The sequence below is a fragment of the Gymnoscopelus braueri genome (assembly GCF_963280865.1).
Source record: "Gymnoscopelus braueri genome assembly, chromosome: 13".
In the NCBI taxonomy this organism is placed as follows: Eukaryota; Metazoa; Chordata; class Actinopteri; order Myctophiformes; family Myctophidae; genus Gymnoscopelus; species Gymnoscopelus braueri.
In genome coordinates, this window is record NC_137615.1 from 16755155 (window position 1) to 16771978 (window position 16824).

General features: G+C 43.6%; 2 protein-coding genes across 3 annotated transcripts in view; one reads left to right on the forward strand and one right to left on the reverse strand.

Annotated features, from left to right (window-relative positions):
- Positions 1 to 2325, forward strand: part of dnm2a (dynamin 2a) — a 44197-nt gene extending 41872 nt beyond the window's left edge. For both annotated transcript variants that reach the window (XM_080447817.1, XM_080447819.1), the window contains one exon: positions 1076 to 2325. Coding sequence is in view for 1 of the 2 variants with exons in the window: in XM_080447819.1 (XP_080303945.1) it covers positions 1076 to 1106 (31 nt within the window). In the remaining variant the exon portion in view is untranslated. The remainder of the gene's footprint in view (positions 1 to 1075) is intronic.
- A 119-nt stretch (positions 2326 to 2444) lies between these two features.
- LOC308099207 (transmembrane emp24 domain-containing protein 1-like) lies at positions 2445 to 8105 on the reverse strand. Its single transcript, XM_080447853.1, has 4 exons — positions 7798 to 8105; positions 4776 to 4873; positions 3965 to 4154; positions 2445 to 3325 (listed from the first exon to the last, which is right to left on the reverse strand). The coding sequence occupies exons 1-4, from the start codon at positions 7993 to 7995 to the stop codon at positions 3107 to 3109; spliced, it is 705 nt and encodes a 234-aa protein (XP_080303979.1). The 5' UTR covers positions 7996 to 8105; the 3' UTR covers positions 2445 to 3106.
- Between the last annotated feature and the right edge of the window lie 8719 nt (positions 8106 to 16824).

Below are 16824 nucleotides of genomic sequence, written 5' to 3' on the forward strand. Positions count from 1 at the left end.
TCATGCAACCTTCCCTGCCTGGACTGCCTGTTCTTGCCTCCTTCCCTCCTCAGCAGCCCTCTTATAGAGAGATAGCAGACATAACAGCCCGTGTAGAGGTTCCCATGGCAACTCTTAAGTGGCAGACTTGTCTGCCTCAGGTTATTGAGGGTGGGAATTCCAGAGAAACATTGTCTAATTTCTTTACTCCCAGCTCTTCTGAAAGAAAAGCACCGATCAATACCTCGTCACAAGTTGTCAGTAGTTAAAGCTGTAGGCATTGAATACTTTATTAACAGTTTAGTTTGCAAAATAGTACAGTGGTACAATTATACAATGATGATAAAAGCATAACACAAAAAGTAAGTTGTGCGAGTTATCATGGCTCCCCAGCAGTGAGAAGAAATTGCATTGCAGAATTACAGAACTCAGAAATGGCTTAATAGGATATTTGAAACGCATTCATTAGTGCGTCAAGTATAATGGTAGTAGTTTGTGACTGGATAAAATAACACCCTGTGTGATACCTAAATGAAGGCTAGACCTATCAAATGCATTCCTTTCTTGATCCTCATGACAGCACACACATATCTCTGTGTCCACTCAATTTATATATGAGGGAGTGACGAATCGGCCACACTTTCTGATAAGAATGATAAGGCCATCACACACTTAGCACTTACAATAACAAATTACACTGATCATCCCCTATATCGCTATTTCGAACTCATGCCATCTGAGCGAAGATACAAAACCTTGAAGTGGGAAAAGGTTTGTTCTAGCAGGAGTTTTATCCCCTCAGCCATTGCGGCATTAAATAAACTTCCCTGTTGATGGGATGGTTTTCTGTGTGTAGTGGGGACCTCATGTATTGTGTTGGTGTTGTTTTGTGTGATATGTTATGTGCTGTTTTTGAACAGACTGAAAACGAATATCCCTTTGGGGACAATAAAGATTATTATCTTTTCTAATAGGAAGCCCCATTGAAAATAAGCCCTTGCCATGACAGGAAGTGGCATTACTTGCATGTCAACGAGTCCGTCAGTAGTGGAAAATTATTAATGTTGGTCTTGTCATTGCGATTGTTCCTGAACAGGCGCCCTGCCCCTCGACGAAACCTGTGGTGACTTCAACCATTTGGACAAGACCTGACACCTTACCACGTCAAGAACTGTTGGACAGCGGAACCACTGATACTAATTTCACGCCAAAGAATAAGTGTATGCATTCCTATCAAGCCAATAATGCTTAATACATGCTCAATATGTCCTCACAATTTTCATAAAATACAAGAAGATTATTGTTATGCATACAGGCCAATATTAGATATTGACTTGTGTCTTGACAGTATGTTCACATTGACAATATTGAACCAATTTATAATACTGGAGTGAGTGAATTTCATGACACTCAGTGGTTTTCATCAAATTCCAGCTAATTTCACAACATACAAGATCATTGCTTATTCATACCAAGAACAGTAATTTGAGAAACATTTTCCATGGGCAAATTGCTTGACAATGTGCCAGCAGTCATAATAACAGCTCAAAATGTGGAACTCTAGATAACTGGTGTCTAGGAATGTCTCTGGCCTAACTGAAGGCATTATATAACACTTCTTCTTAGCTTTTGGTCTGAAATTTCAGACCACAAAAGAGTGGTGCTAAGCATTGTACTTGGAGATGTCAAGTTGTAAATACCAAACTATTTTTAGCGAGAAGAGAAATGTGTAATAAAATACACGGCAAAATCCTGAGTGTTAATTTAACTCCCAGAGTAAAATTAACATCCAGGATTTTGCAGTATACATGATATGCCTTAGGTAGTGTTTACTACAGTAAGTGTATTTATACCCAGGCAAGTGCAATTGTATAAATACTGCTTTAATGCATACTGTCAGGGGCCTACAGTGTGGCCAAAAGTGTGCTGTTTTAGCCAAAACAATATTGCCTTCTATGTTGCTCCCTTAGACATTTTTAGGTAGGTTCGTCCCAGATGGAAAACTTGATCAGGGAATTTTATTTTTAGATTGTGTGAATACGTTTTTTTTAGGAGGTCAATGATTGTATTTAAAAGGGATTTGATTTAATTTGATGTGTGGAACAATTTGTGATTTAGCCTACAAGGATGAAGTGTAGTTGTGGTAGAATAGCCTGGTAAACCCCCCCTTCCGGAAATCTCCGGAGGGAGGGGTTTACCAGGCTAGTGGTAGTATGCTGGGGGTGAGGTTTCTGAATTTTGGTTGGGCTGATTTTGTCTCATCCTTATCACACAATGTAGTAATAATGTCATAATGTCAACAACTGTAATAACAGAAACCCAATTAAAAACATTCCCTTGAGAACAGCATGATTCAGACTGCCGTACTGACATTTCCAAAAAAGGTACAAGGAGGAAGAAAATTTGTGTTTATTATTAATGCAATACAGTATATACAAAGTAATAATCTCATTAATAAATACTCTGTTGCTTTACAATTATAATTTAAAAAATAAGATCCAACTTTGAACTGAGCTGGCTTGAAATTCAGTGCTTCTGACTGGCATGAATAGGTTTGGCACTAGAGCTGCAGGCATAGTTTGTTTTTAATTAAAAAACTAATTTGATTCATTCTAAACTTGGCCCGCTTCTGGTGTTGCCATTTTGGAAGAAGAGATTGCAGTTTTACAGAAAATCTGAAAATATTTATATTTTTTTCTTTTGAGTAGCTCCTTTCAAACCGTGTTTCATAATATCTGCATAATTCTTTCCTAAGAAATGTTTTTGCCAGTATAATTTTCTATACTATCTAATAGGAATACAAGAACGCTCGCCCCGGGTCAAATCCGTCGCCACCAGGTATTCCTTAACGTAACCTCAGTAAACTATGCTTAAACCTAACCTCGGTAAAACGGTGCCAAAACCTAACCTTATTCCTAAACTTAACCTCAGTAAAACTATGCCTAACCCTAAACTTAAATCTAACCTTATCCTCAGTAAAACAAATACAAGAATAAAAGAACCGCTGGGGGGCGAGCGGTCTGCAAAAAGAATGGGGGCGAGCATGTTTTGAGGCGAGTCTTCCGGTTACGTATAAGAGTCTTAAGTCTTGCAGCTCAGCAGTAAGCACACTTGTCGAGGGCCTGTGCTACGAACAGACCCTTTTCTTGCTCTCGAAGAGGCGTTGCAGCATGTAGATCTGAGTGACGGCTACGGTCAGGATGACCAGCAGGTTGACACATGACCAGAAGGACACACGCCACAGGTTGTCTTCCAAAAGGTAGCGGTCCCGGGCCTCGAAGGCACGGAGCATGGTCTGGACCTTCCGGCTCCTCTCCAGGTGCCAGTAAATGGTTTCTATGGTTGCCTATAAGCAGTAAAAGTGCAGCAAACATCACATCAGAGCGGTGCGGATGAATAGGGTGACGGCTACACAGTAAAATCCTCAGTGTTAATGTAACAAGTGTACAAATGGAAGCAAATGGACCTGTGGTACCGTATGAGAGATCAAAGGGTAACTATGACATAAGAGTTTTGTTGTTGCAGACCAGTGGTTCTCAACCTGTGGTGTCGAGACCCACGGGGGTCACCAAAGGATTTTGGTGGAGTCCCCAGATGACAGTGAAGTGACAATGTAAGGACTTATAAGACCGTTTTTGATAACAAAAGAAAAAAGACTTACTGCATCAAAAGTAATCAATAAACTATACTATAAAAACTGGTCAAACATTGGCCAAATTGTCAAATTATAAAAGAAAGAGGCAAGAATTGTGAAAATAGCAGATCTACAAGCTCACAACGCCTCGCAATGCGAGGCATTGTGAGCTTGTAGATCTGCTATTTTCACAATATTTGTCAAACAATTGAATGCCTCAACTCCTATAAAGTGGAGTCATCAGGGTGGGGGGTCCCCGGTTCAAAATACGATTCTTTTGGGGGGGGTCGCGGCCTGAAAAGGTTGAGAACCACTGTTGTAGACAGTGTTTTGTTCCAGTCACTCTCTCACCCTGAAGTCCTCCAGTTTGTACTCCACCATGCTGTCCTGGGTGGCCACGTCGTCCGCCCAATCCTCAACTCCTTCGTGGCTCTTGTCCTGACTGCTGATGATCACCTCGAAGAACACCGTCTTCTCCACCAGCTTACTGAAGCTGTTGTCAAAACACAGCCGGTAGTCTCCGGCCTCGGTGAGATCCACTCTGGGGGGGAAAGGACGACACCGTTTCACTCCACTTCTCCCCTCACTGCCTAAACACTGAACATTGACTGAATACTCTCATAATGATGAGCTATCGTAAGATACACTTGTGCAGAGGGCATTTCTGGCATATTTCAGCCTGTTTATTCACTTGTGTTTCAGGTTTAATAGCTTTAGGTTTAATAGCAGCCCCCCCCCCCCCCCCCCTCACACACACATTTACACAAGATGTTTTTTTCAAAATGTAATAACGATCAAAACAACTGAAAGTATTATTATACTGTACAACTGTCCTCACAGGCACCAGGCAAAACATTCAAGTCTTTCAATTGGTGCCTGACTGCCCTTGATGTCACGCCACTCAGTGAAACACAGACAGTCTGAAATCAGTGGGACAATCATAATCCTTTTTTTTTTTTACAACTGCAAAATAAATATAATATTTATTCCGAAATGTATAAGAGGAGAGAAGAACGTGGTGGACAGGACAGACTCTGTCTGTAGGCTACACCCCTTATTAAAAGCTCATTAGCTATATGTATTTTGGGGGTCCCATGCTGGCAAATGAGGATATTATAGTGTATGCAGAATATAACCAGCCCTATAGAAATCTACAACTCACGTGTGGATCCCATCAGATCTCCTAAAGTCAGAGACCAGCTTATATCCGCTGGGGGAGATGAGGGTAAAGCCCACATCCAGACCAGACCCTGCTATCACCTGGTAGGGGAAAGAAAGAGATACTGGTAAGAAGAACACAGGGCATTCAAGTTCAACTGGGCGGTCGTCCCCCAGAAACTTTTTAACATAGTAGATGCATGTTCTGGTGAATTTTGGGAGTTTGATACCAAATCAAGGAGATTATTCACATGACTAGCATGTTCTTATTTTGCCTTTCAGAGACCCAGCTCACAGGCCGGGGCTAGGCCTTATCTGTCAGCTCTAGGCAACAGATTTTCATATTCAAATTCAAGTTCCCTGCAGGACAGTAAAATCTTCATCTCCAGAGTTCAATTGGATTTTACAGTGCACCTTGTGCATGAACTCAAGTTAGCTCACAGAACTGTACAGTATGCCCTGAGGAAGACCGTGCAGGTCGCTACGCATAGGTTATCCCAGTTTTTAACAAATTCCATTATGAAATAGCCACACAAATAAAGGCTTTTAAACCTTTTTCACCAGAAGAGTGCCTTGTTATTTTTTTCCTTTGTTGCACGTTTTCAGTCCCCCAAAGAGCACCTTCGCTACACTTTTTTGAACTTCCGAGCACCCAGACCCTTTCTTTTCCTTTTTTACAGTATAACTAACTGAGCTGTGCTTTGTTGTTGTGTTATTTTTATCCAGGATTGCTAGGACGTTATCATACCATAAAGGCCACCATGTTCCCAAAATACAACACCATCAGCAGACCTTGTGAGAAATCTATGAATAATATCACATTATGAACCAGCCCCTTGGCCTCACAGGCAAGCATTAGTGTGGTTTCCCTTTGTGAGCAGGTGAGATAAAAGAGGTCTGCATAAGGAATCTCCATCATTATAGTCAATCAGCTCCAGTGTTCATGCCCCTAAGCAATGTGTCAGCTGTTTGAGGATATCCTGGTAATCCTGGCAGGCTCCACTCTGACTAGTACAGTGGTTCAGAACCTGTGGGTCCCCATCATGATTTTGGGGGGGTCCCCAGATGACAGTGAAGTGTTTAACTGAAGTTTTTAACTGCAACAAAAGTCATCAACAAACTAACTAGTAAACCATTGGCCACATTATCAAATAATATAAGAAAGAGGCAATATTTTTTTTAATAGTTAAAATAATATTATTATTAATAATAATAATAATAATCTACAAGCTCACAATGCCTCGCAACTCAAGGCGTTGGAACCGTGTCAAACCGAGTCAAACCAATTTTTATGTCTCAACTCCTACATTCCAAGTGCTTGGAGTGGAGGGGAGTGGGTGATATGGGAAAGAGTCTGAATAGCCTACAGTATGTACAGGCACTGTGCTCTGACGTGTTAAAGCACAAGTTCACCAATTTTCAACCTATTTTCATATACATTGGTCCGCACTAATGCTCACTATAAAATGGTAAAATGTTTGTGTACCCGTCTGTGTCTCAGACGAGGGCTGTGGACAGTTCAGAAACCCGCCTACCAGTGACAGCAGGTGTTTTATTATTTTGTTAAACAAGATTTAAAAAAAATTATTTTGATTTTTCCTAACATGAGAAAAAGGTCGTCCTTCTATTATAGCACGCTAACTTTCCAGGAATAGAAATATGGGCTGTATTGCCAAACATTGGAACTTCCTCATTGAGATAGAAAGAGCATTTCTGCATTCTATTCTTACAATGGGCGTCTATGCTAGTGTCGTCACTCTCATACTAGATCAGCTGGCTTGGATTCCCCATCAATGATGTCACTGGTAGGCAGGGGCGGATATATTTGCACTAGGCAGACCACGTACTTGCGTGGAGCCCCGAGGCAGGGGGGGCCCCACCTCCCCCCTAAAAAAATAAATAATATAATCTCATGAATTCACAATACAAAACAAACACAAACAACATACACAAACAGAAATTATCAATACATCTATACACATAACACATTACAAGTATAGATTTTTTAAAAACTCTTATTTTGAAATGCGCATTGTTTTGAAAGGAAACAGATTTCTGGGGGCCCCTTGACTAACGTGCGTCAAGCCTACGTTCCCCATGCATGAGTAAAAGTAAACAACACGGACGTGGTGGGACATTATGGAATTATAAAGACTTTGGGGCAAAAGTTCATATTTACCACCATGCTCTCTGAAACCAAGACAATGTGGGCCTATGGAACAACGTGTGTTCTCTTTCTCATCTTTGCAGAAGGTGAGTAAGTCATTAATCTAGTGCTGACAGTGGTGGTGTGTGTGGTGGTGGTGTGTTTTGAGGGCTTTGCACGGGTGTTGGGGACACCCAACCTGAGCTTTGCTTGGAGCCCCCAACTTCTTAAATCCACCCCTGCTGGTAGGTGGGTTTCTGAACAGCCCTCCCCTGAGACACATACTGAGTAGAACCCCCCCCAAAAAAATAAAATAAAATAATGATATTTGAACTGGGGACCCCCCAGCTTGACAAGCACTTGGAATTGTAGGAGTTGAGGCGTTTACATTTAGTTTGACTCCGTTCAGAGATAACTATTGTGAAAATAGCAGATCTACAAGCTCACGACCCCTTGTAAATCAGCTATTTTCAAAAATTTTTTATTTCCTATATATTATTTGATAAATTGGCCAATGTTTGACCAGTTTTTATAATATAGTTTGATGATTACGATGCAGTAGGCCTAGTGGTCTTTTTTCCATTTCATTTGTTTATTTTTAGGTATTAAAAATGTCTTAAAAGTCCTTACATTGTCACTTTTCTGTCATCTGGAGACCCCCCTGGGAATCCCGACCCACAGTTTGAGAACCACTGCTTTAAACTTTACCTCGGATTGTATGCAGCCTTGCAGCAGTCAAGGAACAAAATAGAGGAAAACAAACAATCTGATCAAAGTCCATTTCCACGTGTTCAGCGGATGGTTTCCACTGTTGATTTATATATAAACCTCCAACCACTGATTCAAGGTGTAAAGAGAGAGGGAGAGAGAGAGAGATTACCTGGTATTCTATTTCCATACTCCAATTTTTCGCAGTGGTTTGGAAAAAACATTCCGTTTTGCCAGCAGGTAATAAGATGGTGAATTCAGCGTCTTGGTTAATTTGTCCCAACCCGAAAGTCAAGTCCATAACAAGCGCAAAACATGTCAGCACGCAGAGTCTAGCAGAAACTTTAGACACTATCCATTCGCAACACATTGCTTAAGAGGCTAATTCCTGTGTCTAGATTTGCTCATAAGATATACATAGGCTAATAAAACTGTTTTTGTTACTCTCAACTCATATTCTTACTGTGGTTTAAAAAATAAAGAAAAACATGAACCTTCGACCAAAGTTGAAATGAGTAAAGTAGAGATTAGCCCAATAGCGCTGTAGTCTGACCAGTGGCCAGCTGTCTGTCCACCTCCAAACCTGCAGAGCTGGCGCCCCTGTGTGGGACACAGCCAGTGGTGCAACCAGTGGTTAGACTCCTGACCTTACGACCTCTCTGTCATGTCAACTCTCCATCTCTCCTGACTGTCTCTCTAGTGAGAGGGGGTCACTAGCTGTCCTGTCTCCTCTCAAATAAAAACAAATACTGAAATCAACCCAACGCATTTTTTTATTTTTTTTTACTGGTATAGTTGCTTGTTTTAATCGGCTTATTTTGATACTTGACTATTTATTTTCAGTGATATTTAATTTCCATTCAAGTGTGTGTGTGTGTGTGTGTGTGTGTGTGTGTGTGTGTGTGTGTGTGTGTGTGTGTGTGTGTGTGTGTGTGTGTGTGTGTGTGTGTGTGTGTGACAGTGTGTGTGTGTGTGTGTGTGTGTGTGTGTGTGTGTGTGTGTGTGTGTGTGTGTGTGTGTGTGTGTGTGTGTGTGTGTGTGTGCGCGCGCGCGCGCGCTCATCTGCGTGCCGTGTTGTTCCAAATATGCATAGCATTTGTCATTTCATATGTAGTCCAGGCCTGCCAACATCCGACTGTGAGGAGGGGGGGGGGGGTCTAGGGGTCCTCTCCCAGAAACGTTTTAACAATCAGGCTTGCTTTACTAGCATTGGAAAATGATGGATACATCCATTAAAACAAAAAACGAGGTCATACAGAAATGTATTTGATCATGACTGAAGCAATGTAAGACCCATCTTTAATAGACCAATGATTTGTTTACTAACATTGAGACTGGACGCACAGGTGATTGTTTCACGCAATCAATTCCCAGCCTGTTGTTTTGGGGCGCGCTGGTTTCAGCACACCCCAACCTCCTCTTGTGTGTTGGCTAGTGAGGCGCGTCCTAGCGAGACCTGATAGAATGGGTTTCATTGCCCGCATAATGGTTGCACGCATATTGGTTCTTATCAGTGTGACGTCGTCTGTTAAGGGGAATAATCATTCATTACTTAGCTACCCGCTCTGTAGTGTGTCTGTGTGTGCGAGTGTGTCTCACACTATGCCTGCCGAAAGTAAAAAGGTTGGAATTTACACCAACCGGCATGGGGGTGTGTGTGTGTGTGTGTGTGTGTGTGTGTGTGTGTGTGTGCATGCGTGCGTGCGCGCCCGCGCGTGGGCTGCCTGCCTGCCTGCCTGTTTGAGATTTGAGAACCACTGTACTAGACCACTCACTGGCTGCAGTTACATGGACAGTTTTATTCGGAATTAATACACTTCTATTCGGAATGAATGAATTCATTCAGAATTCACTCATGTAAACACCTCAATTGGAATATTCCATTCCAGTCTGACCCGACTGCATTTTCATTCGGGTTGGGGTGGTATATACCGTTTGAATCGGTATATACCAATCGGAATTGACCATATAAACACTTTATTCCGAACACTCCTGTCTGTTTGGAATACATGCATTCCTTTGCGCATGTCCGTGCTTAGTAGTGCTGTCAGAATTGTCCAAAAATTACCTATCAAATCTTTAATTCGGCCACGGCTGGTGCTAAGAAGTGCTCGCTCCTGCAGGATAACATGAATGATTCTATTCATGATGACTTGACTATGCGTCATTTAATAAGCCTGTAATGGTTAAGCCCAGACTTGTCCAGGAGAATGGATGCTCCGAGGATTTTTGGCCTATAGGTTACATTTATGTGGATCTTTTTCTAAACGGATATTTTAGTCCTCCGATTTTTAAAATAATCCCTGATTCCCTGGCCACATGACAAAGATTTAAAAAAAATCCCTATCCACACGTAAACGCAGAAACGCATTGATCAGCTAGCTGCAAGTTTCAATTTTAAATCAGATTTTACATTTATTTTATATATGAGGGGCCAAATACATATACATTTTAATCACATGTTAAGGCCCAATACTGCAATAGCTGCATTATTTTAATAGCATACGTGAACAAAAATAAACGAAAACAACATTATTAGGGCGCAGCTACAGCGCAAACAGCTGAGTTTTACTTCATCAATTCATTCCATGGGCAGCCGGAACGGTCGTCCCAAAACACCCCGCCCCACGCACCTTTTGAGCGGGCCATCCGCGGCCGCGCCATGGTCGCTGGATTTTGACCCGGGGCGATTGTGATTGTGTGTGCGCTACTCGGCGCAGAAAGAGGGGGTTCGTCATAGTGAATGAGTTACAGCATACAAGAAAAACGTGACATTCGGCATAATGAGTAGCCTATACTTTCTACTTTAAGTATATTTTGATGCCAATACTTTTGTACTTTTGCCATAAATGAGCGTGCCTTGTTTCATAGACTGTAGTGTTGCTCTCTCTCTCTCTCTCTCTCTCTCTCTCTCTCTCTCTCTCTCTACATTTATTATTATAATGACCATGAGCGGTCTGGTGTTTATGTATTATTATTATCTATTATAATGACCATGCATGTGCGAATGCACGATGACGTCATCGTACCTACATACCGTGTCTGGTACCAATACAAAAAAAGAAACTGGTCTGAACTTGTAGATCTGCTACTTTCGCATTAAAATGGCGATAACAAAGGAATGCAGGCTTGCACCACATTACAACGCTGCCTGGCCAGGAGTCGGTGCGTTGCTTCCCGGCCTGCCTACGACCGCCGCGGAGGCACAAGGGGGCTATTGCCCCATGCCCACCAGGGGAAGCTCCGTCCTGGGTAGTGGAGCTGGGCGGCCCCTGGACTGGTCCATGCCCACCACTTTGCGCATGTCAAAAGTTATATTCCGAATGAATGCTTTGGGTCATGTAAACGAGGAATACTTTTATTCACACTCTCTCCCTGTCTCTTGCACACTGTCTGTGTCTCTCTCCCTCTGTGAGTGAGTGTGTGCACAAGCATGCGTGATGTTGTGTCGACCCTCACCCGTGGTCCACATATACAGTAGCCTACAGGCAGACACAATAGTATACACAATCGCCCTGAAGACGTTTGCACAACTTCCACTAGCAGCCAAACAAGGGCTATAGATGATGAGCCCTCCTATCAATCAGGCTTCCAGCGCGCCGAACGGAACAGAGACGGGTTAAAAGGAATGTGTGGTGGGACCATAGGGTGGGACACCTTCGCTTTGTCTGCATGCATGCGGTTTCCTGCGGTGCTATTGCAGGGTGTAATCCCTGACATCACCCGTGTTTACTGCTTGTGTTTTAGTTACAGCAGTGCCAGTGGCGGACGCAGGATCTCTTTATGAGTAAGGCCAGGCAAATACGTGGTAGGCCCCCAGGGTCTGCTATTTCTGCTATTTATAGCAGATCTACAAGGGTAGGGTCGCCGCAGATAGACAGCTGGAGAGTTGAATAACCTCTTCAAATAACCATGTAATAACGTACTGACGTGATTGAAACATCGCCCACAGCTTTATTTAAGTGACTGATTAGCCAAAATGCCAGATAGACCCTGATGAAGACCTTCTAGGTCGAAACGCGTTGGTCATACTCATTTGCCTTGCTCCAATCTGGGAACCCATCGTCAAATAAAAAGGAAAAACAGCGCCCTCTGCTGTTTTTTACTTATTCATTTGGCTCTGGGCGGAGCTGAACGGGGGACCCGTACGCAGGGAAACCGGGGTTTTGGTCTGCCTTCAGCCTTCCACTTCCGGTGGTGCGACTATGTTTTCATTCCCACTAACAATATTTCTCCACGGAACACTAACACAATTTCTCCCAAAGAACATGGATCGTTTTGGTTATAAGCCCACTTGTTTCTATGATGAAAGAGCAAGTTAAAATGTTACTAACTTTCCGTGATTTTGTCTGCTCCGAGGACGCTATTGTTAAATGAGTTTCGGTTTGTTTCCAGTGGGAATTGAGCAGCACACATGTAAATCCCGCCCACTACATTTGATTGGGTAAAGCGCGGCCTGCTTCCTGATCTGAAGGCACGCCCACGCCACGCCAATGTGCACGGGTTGTCAACACGGCTACCGACAGATCCAAGCACAGCGATGGATCTGTTCTTGAGAGATTAGCCTTGCTCTAAATAAATTCAAAAAAAAATTTCACATGAGACGGAGTACCTTGGAATTCTTTTTTTTGCAAGTCTGCATTTCACACCTTTTTGGCAAGCAGTACTTCTTTGGAAATCCTCTTTTGTTTATACTTATATCAATCGTTGCAAAGTCATTTACACAAATGTACTGTATGTACAGTATGTATGTATGTATGTGTGTCTATGTAGTTGTTTGCGTGTTTGTGAATGCATGCGTGTTTGTGAATGCGTGCGTGCGTGCGTGCGTGCGTGCGTGCGTGCGTGCGTGCGTGCGTGCGTGCGTGCGTGCGTGCGTGCGTGCGTGCGTGCGTGTACGTATGTGTGTCTGTGTATATAGTTGTTTGCATGTTTGTGAATGCTAAGTGGATTGCGTGTGTGTGTGTGTGCGTACGTATGTGTCTGTGTATATAGTTGTTTGCTCGTGCGTGCGTGCGTGCGTGCGTGCGTGTGTGCGTGCGTGAGTGTAAGTAGTTGTTTGCATGCTTGTATATGTTTAGGGCCTTATCAACTTGCTCTTTAGGAGACTGTGAACCTCATTGGGCCATTGTGGCTGTGAAGCTGTCCTCAGTGCTGTTGTCAGAGGAACAGAGGACACATGTCTAGAATGATGATGTTGTCCTCAGTGTCGTGCTGTGGTCAGAGGAACAGAGGACACATGTCTAGAATGATGATGTTGTCTTCAATGCCATGCTGTTGTCAGAGGATCAGACGACAGCTAGATGAGCAGTAGCGGGTCAGGGGAAGAACCGCCTGTGGCAGCTGATGAGACTCTAACCCCCTAACAGGCAGTAAATCCTCAACAATCTTCTTCAGCAAGGAGGAGAGTGGAGTGCAGTCTGTACTGGGGGAATTGCACATCAGCGGGAGGCAGTGGACAATTTTGAAAAGATGTCAGGGGGCTCGAGGTAACGGAGTGTGTGTCAGTCGGGCATCCTGGGTGCTTCCGCTGGTGGTCTGGTTAGAGAGACACTGAGGCTATTGAGGTGAACTGTCCCTTCAAGTGGCATGTTGGCTGGGAGTTATTGCCTTATGGGAGGACCATAAATAATGGCACCAGATCCAGGGACAACTTTACCTGACAGAAAGGAAACACTTGTGACTTTACAGAGGAAGCTCGAGGCCATCAGGGCCAGCCACTCCCACCCCCTCCACACGGAGATGGAAGAGAGCAAGAGGATGGAAGGACTTGTTCCTTTACCCCGAGATGAGGTTGGAGGGACTTTGTCAGTCCTTTGTGCCGGTTGCTATGAGAATGTATAGCGATGCACGCAAGGGTCAACACTAATTTACTTTCTGTGACTCATATGGCGCTGTGCAATTATTGTAACATGCACTCTGTTGTCATCTGTAACTTTACCTGTGGTTTGTGCTGATGTCATTCATAGCTATGCTTGCTTATTGTCTCCGCCAGGCCGAAGGCATGGCGAGAGAGTATGTTTTACCCCCTGTTTTACCCCCTGTATACACACAGCTTGCGATTTCCGCGAAATTTCACACGCACATTCCCACTAAGCCGAGGAAGAAATGCCACCCTTCTCGCTATTGTTATAGCGCCACCAGCAGGTCTAATTTAGCAAAACACATTTTTGGAACAAAATGCCTCAAATCATGAATGCAGTGTCAATGCAAGAATAAATGATACGGTTGGCACCCTTTTCACATTGGCCTATTATAGCGCCACCAGGAGGCCAGAATAACGTACCTGACCTGGCGGAGACCTGTGCTCCGAGGAGCACTTTTTCTAGTCTATGCTTAATTTCTCTCTCGTTCTGTATCAGGCAGGATGATGTGTATACGTTAGTAAACTTTTGTATTGTTAATTGATGGTGTCTTTCTTGTTCGGCATCAGGCAGGATGATTGTAAAGGGTGTATACGTTATTATACTTTTTATTAATAATTGATGTTATCTATCTATCTGTCTATCTATCTAAAATGCAAAAAGTAGGTCTACAGAAATGTATTTGATCATGACTGAAGCAACGTAAGAGACCCATCTTTAATAATAACCATTCATTACTTAAAAGTGAATATCTCTGTATGATTGCATGCACTGACCCCCCCCCCCCCCCCCCTCCAAGCGTCTAGTCTGGACTGGCAAAGAAAGTGTTTCTTTCCATTGCTCGTGATGACAGGTGGATGCCCAGCTTTGCTCTCCGAGACTGAGTCATTCTACAAACCACTCGTTACTGAATCTTAAAGGGAATTTCCACCCGGGGTCTCTATCGTATTTGTAGAACAAAAGTTTACTTCCCTACAGAGTGGAATGACCTCACAACCAGCTCTCTAGCCAGACCAGTTCCGTATAAATTGCATTTGCTATTTTGTTTTGGGGAGGCATCAGTGTTCATGTTTATTTGTCTGTCTGTGTGTGTGCAACATAGAGAAGCTCCCACATCACTGAATGAGGTGGAAGACAGAAGAGTGAAAAGAGGACACTGACAGAGGAAGTGGTTTTCAGTGGTTTTTCTGTTTGCAAGCAGGGGCTGTGATACTGCTGTCTTGAGGGGGATTTGAAGCACGCTGGCAGGGCCATTGCTCGTTCTGATTATCTGAATAAATTGCACTTCAGATTGCACTTATTTTGCCATCTGAAGACACATTTGACTGTTATTTGTTACACTGCTACTATTACTAAACCATTCACAGATAGTGTTTGAACATAGTCAACAAATCAGAGCATGAAATCCCACCATTAAACCCGCCTTTCTGCCTGAAGCAGACTCCTAACAAATGCATCTCAATAGCAACCTTTTTAATAACATACCTTACACTCTGTCTGTGTAAGGTGTGCCTCTGTTTTGTTTTGTCCCTGATGTAACTGTTTTCCTGCTCCTATTTCCCCTCAGCCAGTCTCCTCTCTCCTCTCCCTGAGGCCAGGAGTCTGATTGCCCTGAGTGCCGTCACCTGTGAGGACCAGCTGAGCCTGGTTGGGTCACGAGACCCTGAGACTATAAAGACGATAGACTGTCTTATTTCTGTTCTTGTGTGTGTTCAGTGCTAGCCTGGAAACCAGACGAATCTGCCATTGCAGAGAAAAAAAAGTAATTGCCCTCTGCAGATTTGGTCTGGGTATGGCCTGCTCGGTTGTGATTGGATTTCTCTGCCCCTCTTTAGGGCGGCCATTGCTGAGTGGTTAGTGAGCCCGCCTAGGGAGCCAGAGGCCCTGGTTGCCCCAGGTACGATTCCAGGCCAGGCCAGCATATGTGTCGATGAAATGAAATTTGTTCCTGAGCAAGACTCTTAACCCCTAATTGCTCACAGGCCCTCATTCGAAACAAGCCCGCAAGGACTTTCATGAACGTCCTGTTAAAAGGAATTATCCTTATTATCCTTATCCCCTTAAGTTGTGTGGCACCAATCAGGGCCCAGTATGCAAATGTGGGCGGGTTTATCACCAGAGGCATTTTTTTAAATCAGCCCCTTGGAAATGCAGGTTCCGCACAGAGATTCCAGACTAATATCTACGCAGTGATATTAGCCTGTCATGCCAGGGTAGTTCAGTGCTGGGTCATAAGTTGTGTGTGAGGTTCTTTGTTGCGAGTGTTATGTTTGAGTTCAGTTATTGTGTTAGTTGCGAACGCGCGCCGCGCCTCCGCCCAAGTGGAGCTTACTATGAAACCGTGCTCGGGTTGTGTGTGTGAGGCTCTGTGTGTGGCTCTGTCTGTGTGCACTGTGTGCACTGCCTGCACTGCCTGTGTGCAGCCGCCAGAGTGCGCCAGAGTGCACTAACGGCAATTCCGTGCATAGATGACTAGGAACTCCGAAACTCCGTGCATAGGAGAACCATATCCCCCCCATTGACTTCAATACGAGGCGGAGGCAGTCACGTGACTTTCTCTCTACGCTCTCCCCATCACGGTGAAATAACACGGATTACAAGTCCGTAAATACACAACATAACAATTTAAAAAAGACAAAAAAAACATTAGGGCTGCGTTCGCTTCCCGCGTTTGCGCGTCTTACTTGTTACAAGAGTCTGTGTGTGTGTGTGTGTGTGTGTGTGTGTGTGTGTGTGTGTGTGTGTGTGTGTGTGTGTGTGTGTGTGTGTGTGTGTGTGTGTGTGTGTGTGTGTGTGTGTGTGTGTGTGTGTGTGTGTGTGTGTGTGTGTGTGTGTGTGTGTGTGTGTGTGTGTGTGTGTGCGTGCGTGCGTGCGTGCGTGCGTGCGTGCGTGCGTGCGTGCGTGCGTGCGCACACGATTGTTGTTTATCTGTATCATTCAAGTCAAGTTTGAGTTCCTGCACTTGGGCCCTAACACCAGTTCCTGACAATCTTAACAAAACAGCCGATCTACAAGTTCATAATGCACTGTGTCATGAGCTTGTAGATCAACTGTTTTCACCAAATGTCCTCTTATTTTTGACGAATGGTCGCCTACTATGATACAGTATGCCCAGAATAGGAATACAATGTTTCATGTGGTTACCAGGACTTGATCCTCAAGGTTAAGAAGCACCACTTTCAATCAAGTGTGTCTTTAAATCTATCCTCAATACCACCGTTTTGTCTGTAAGCCCGGGCTCCATTCGTAGGACATTTAAAAAAAAAATGTATAGAAATAAATGACTATATTTTCAAAATATACACAAAAAAAATATAAAAAATAAATCCTGCTGC

Bases quoted from the DNA above. Each gene is read 5' to 3' on its own strand.
- LOC308099207 (XM_080447853.1), bottom strand. From the start codon at position 7,995: ATGTGTTGCGAATGGATAGTGTCTAAAGTTTCTGCTAGACTCTGCGTG. The intron at 4,155-4,775 runs GTGAGTTGTAGA...TTTCCCCCCCAG, and splicing joins AGATCTGATGGGATCCACAC to AGTGGATCTCACCGAGGCCG. The intron at 3,326-3,964 runs GTGAGAGAGTGA...TACTGCTTATAG, and splicing joins ACAAACTGGAGGACTTCAGG to GCAACCATAGAAACCATTTA.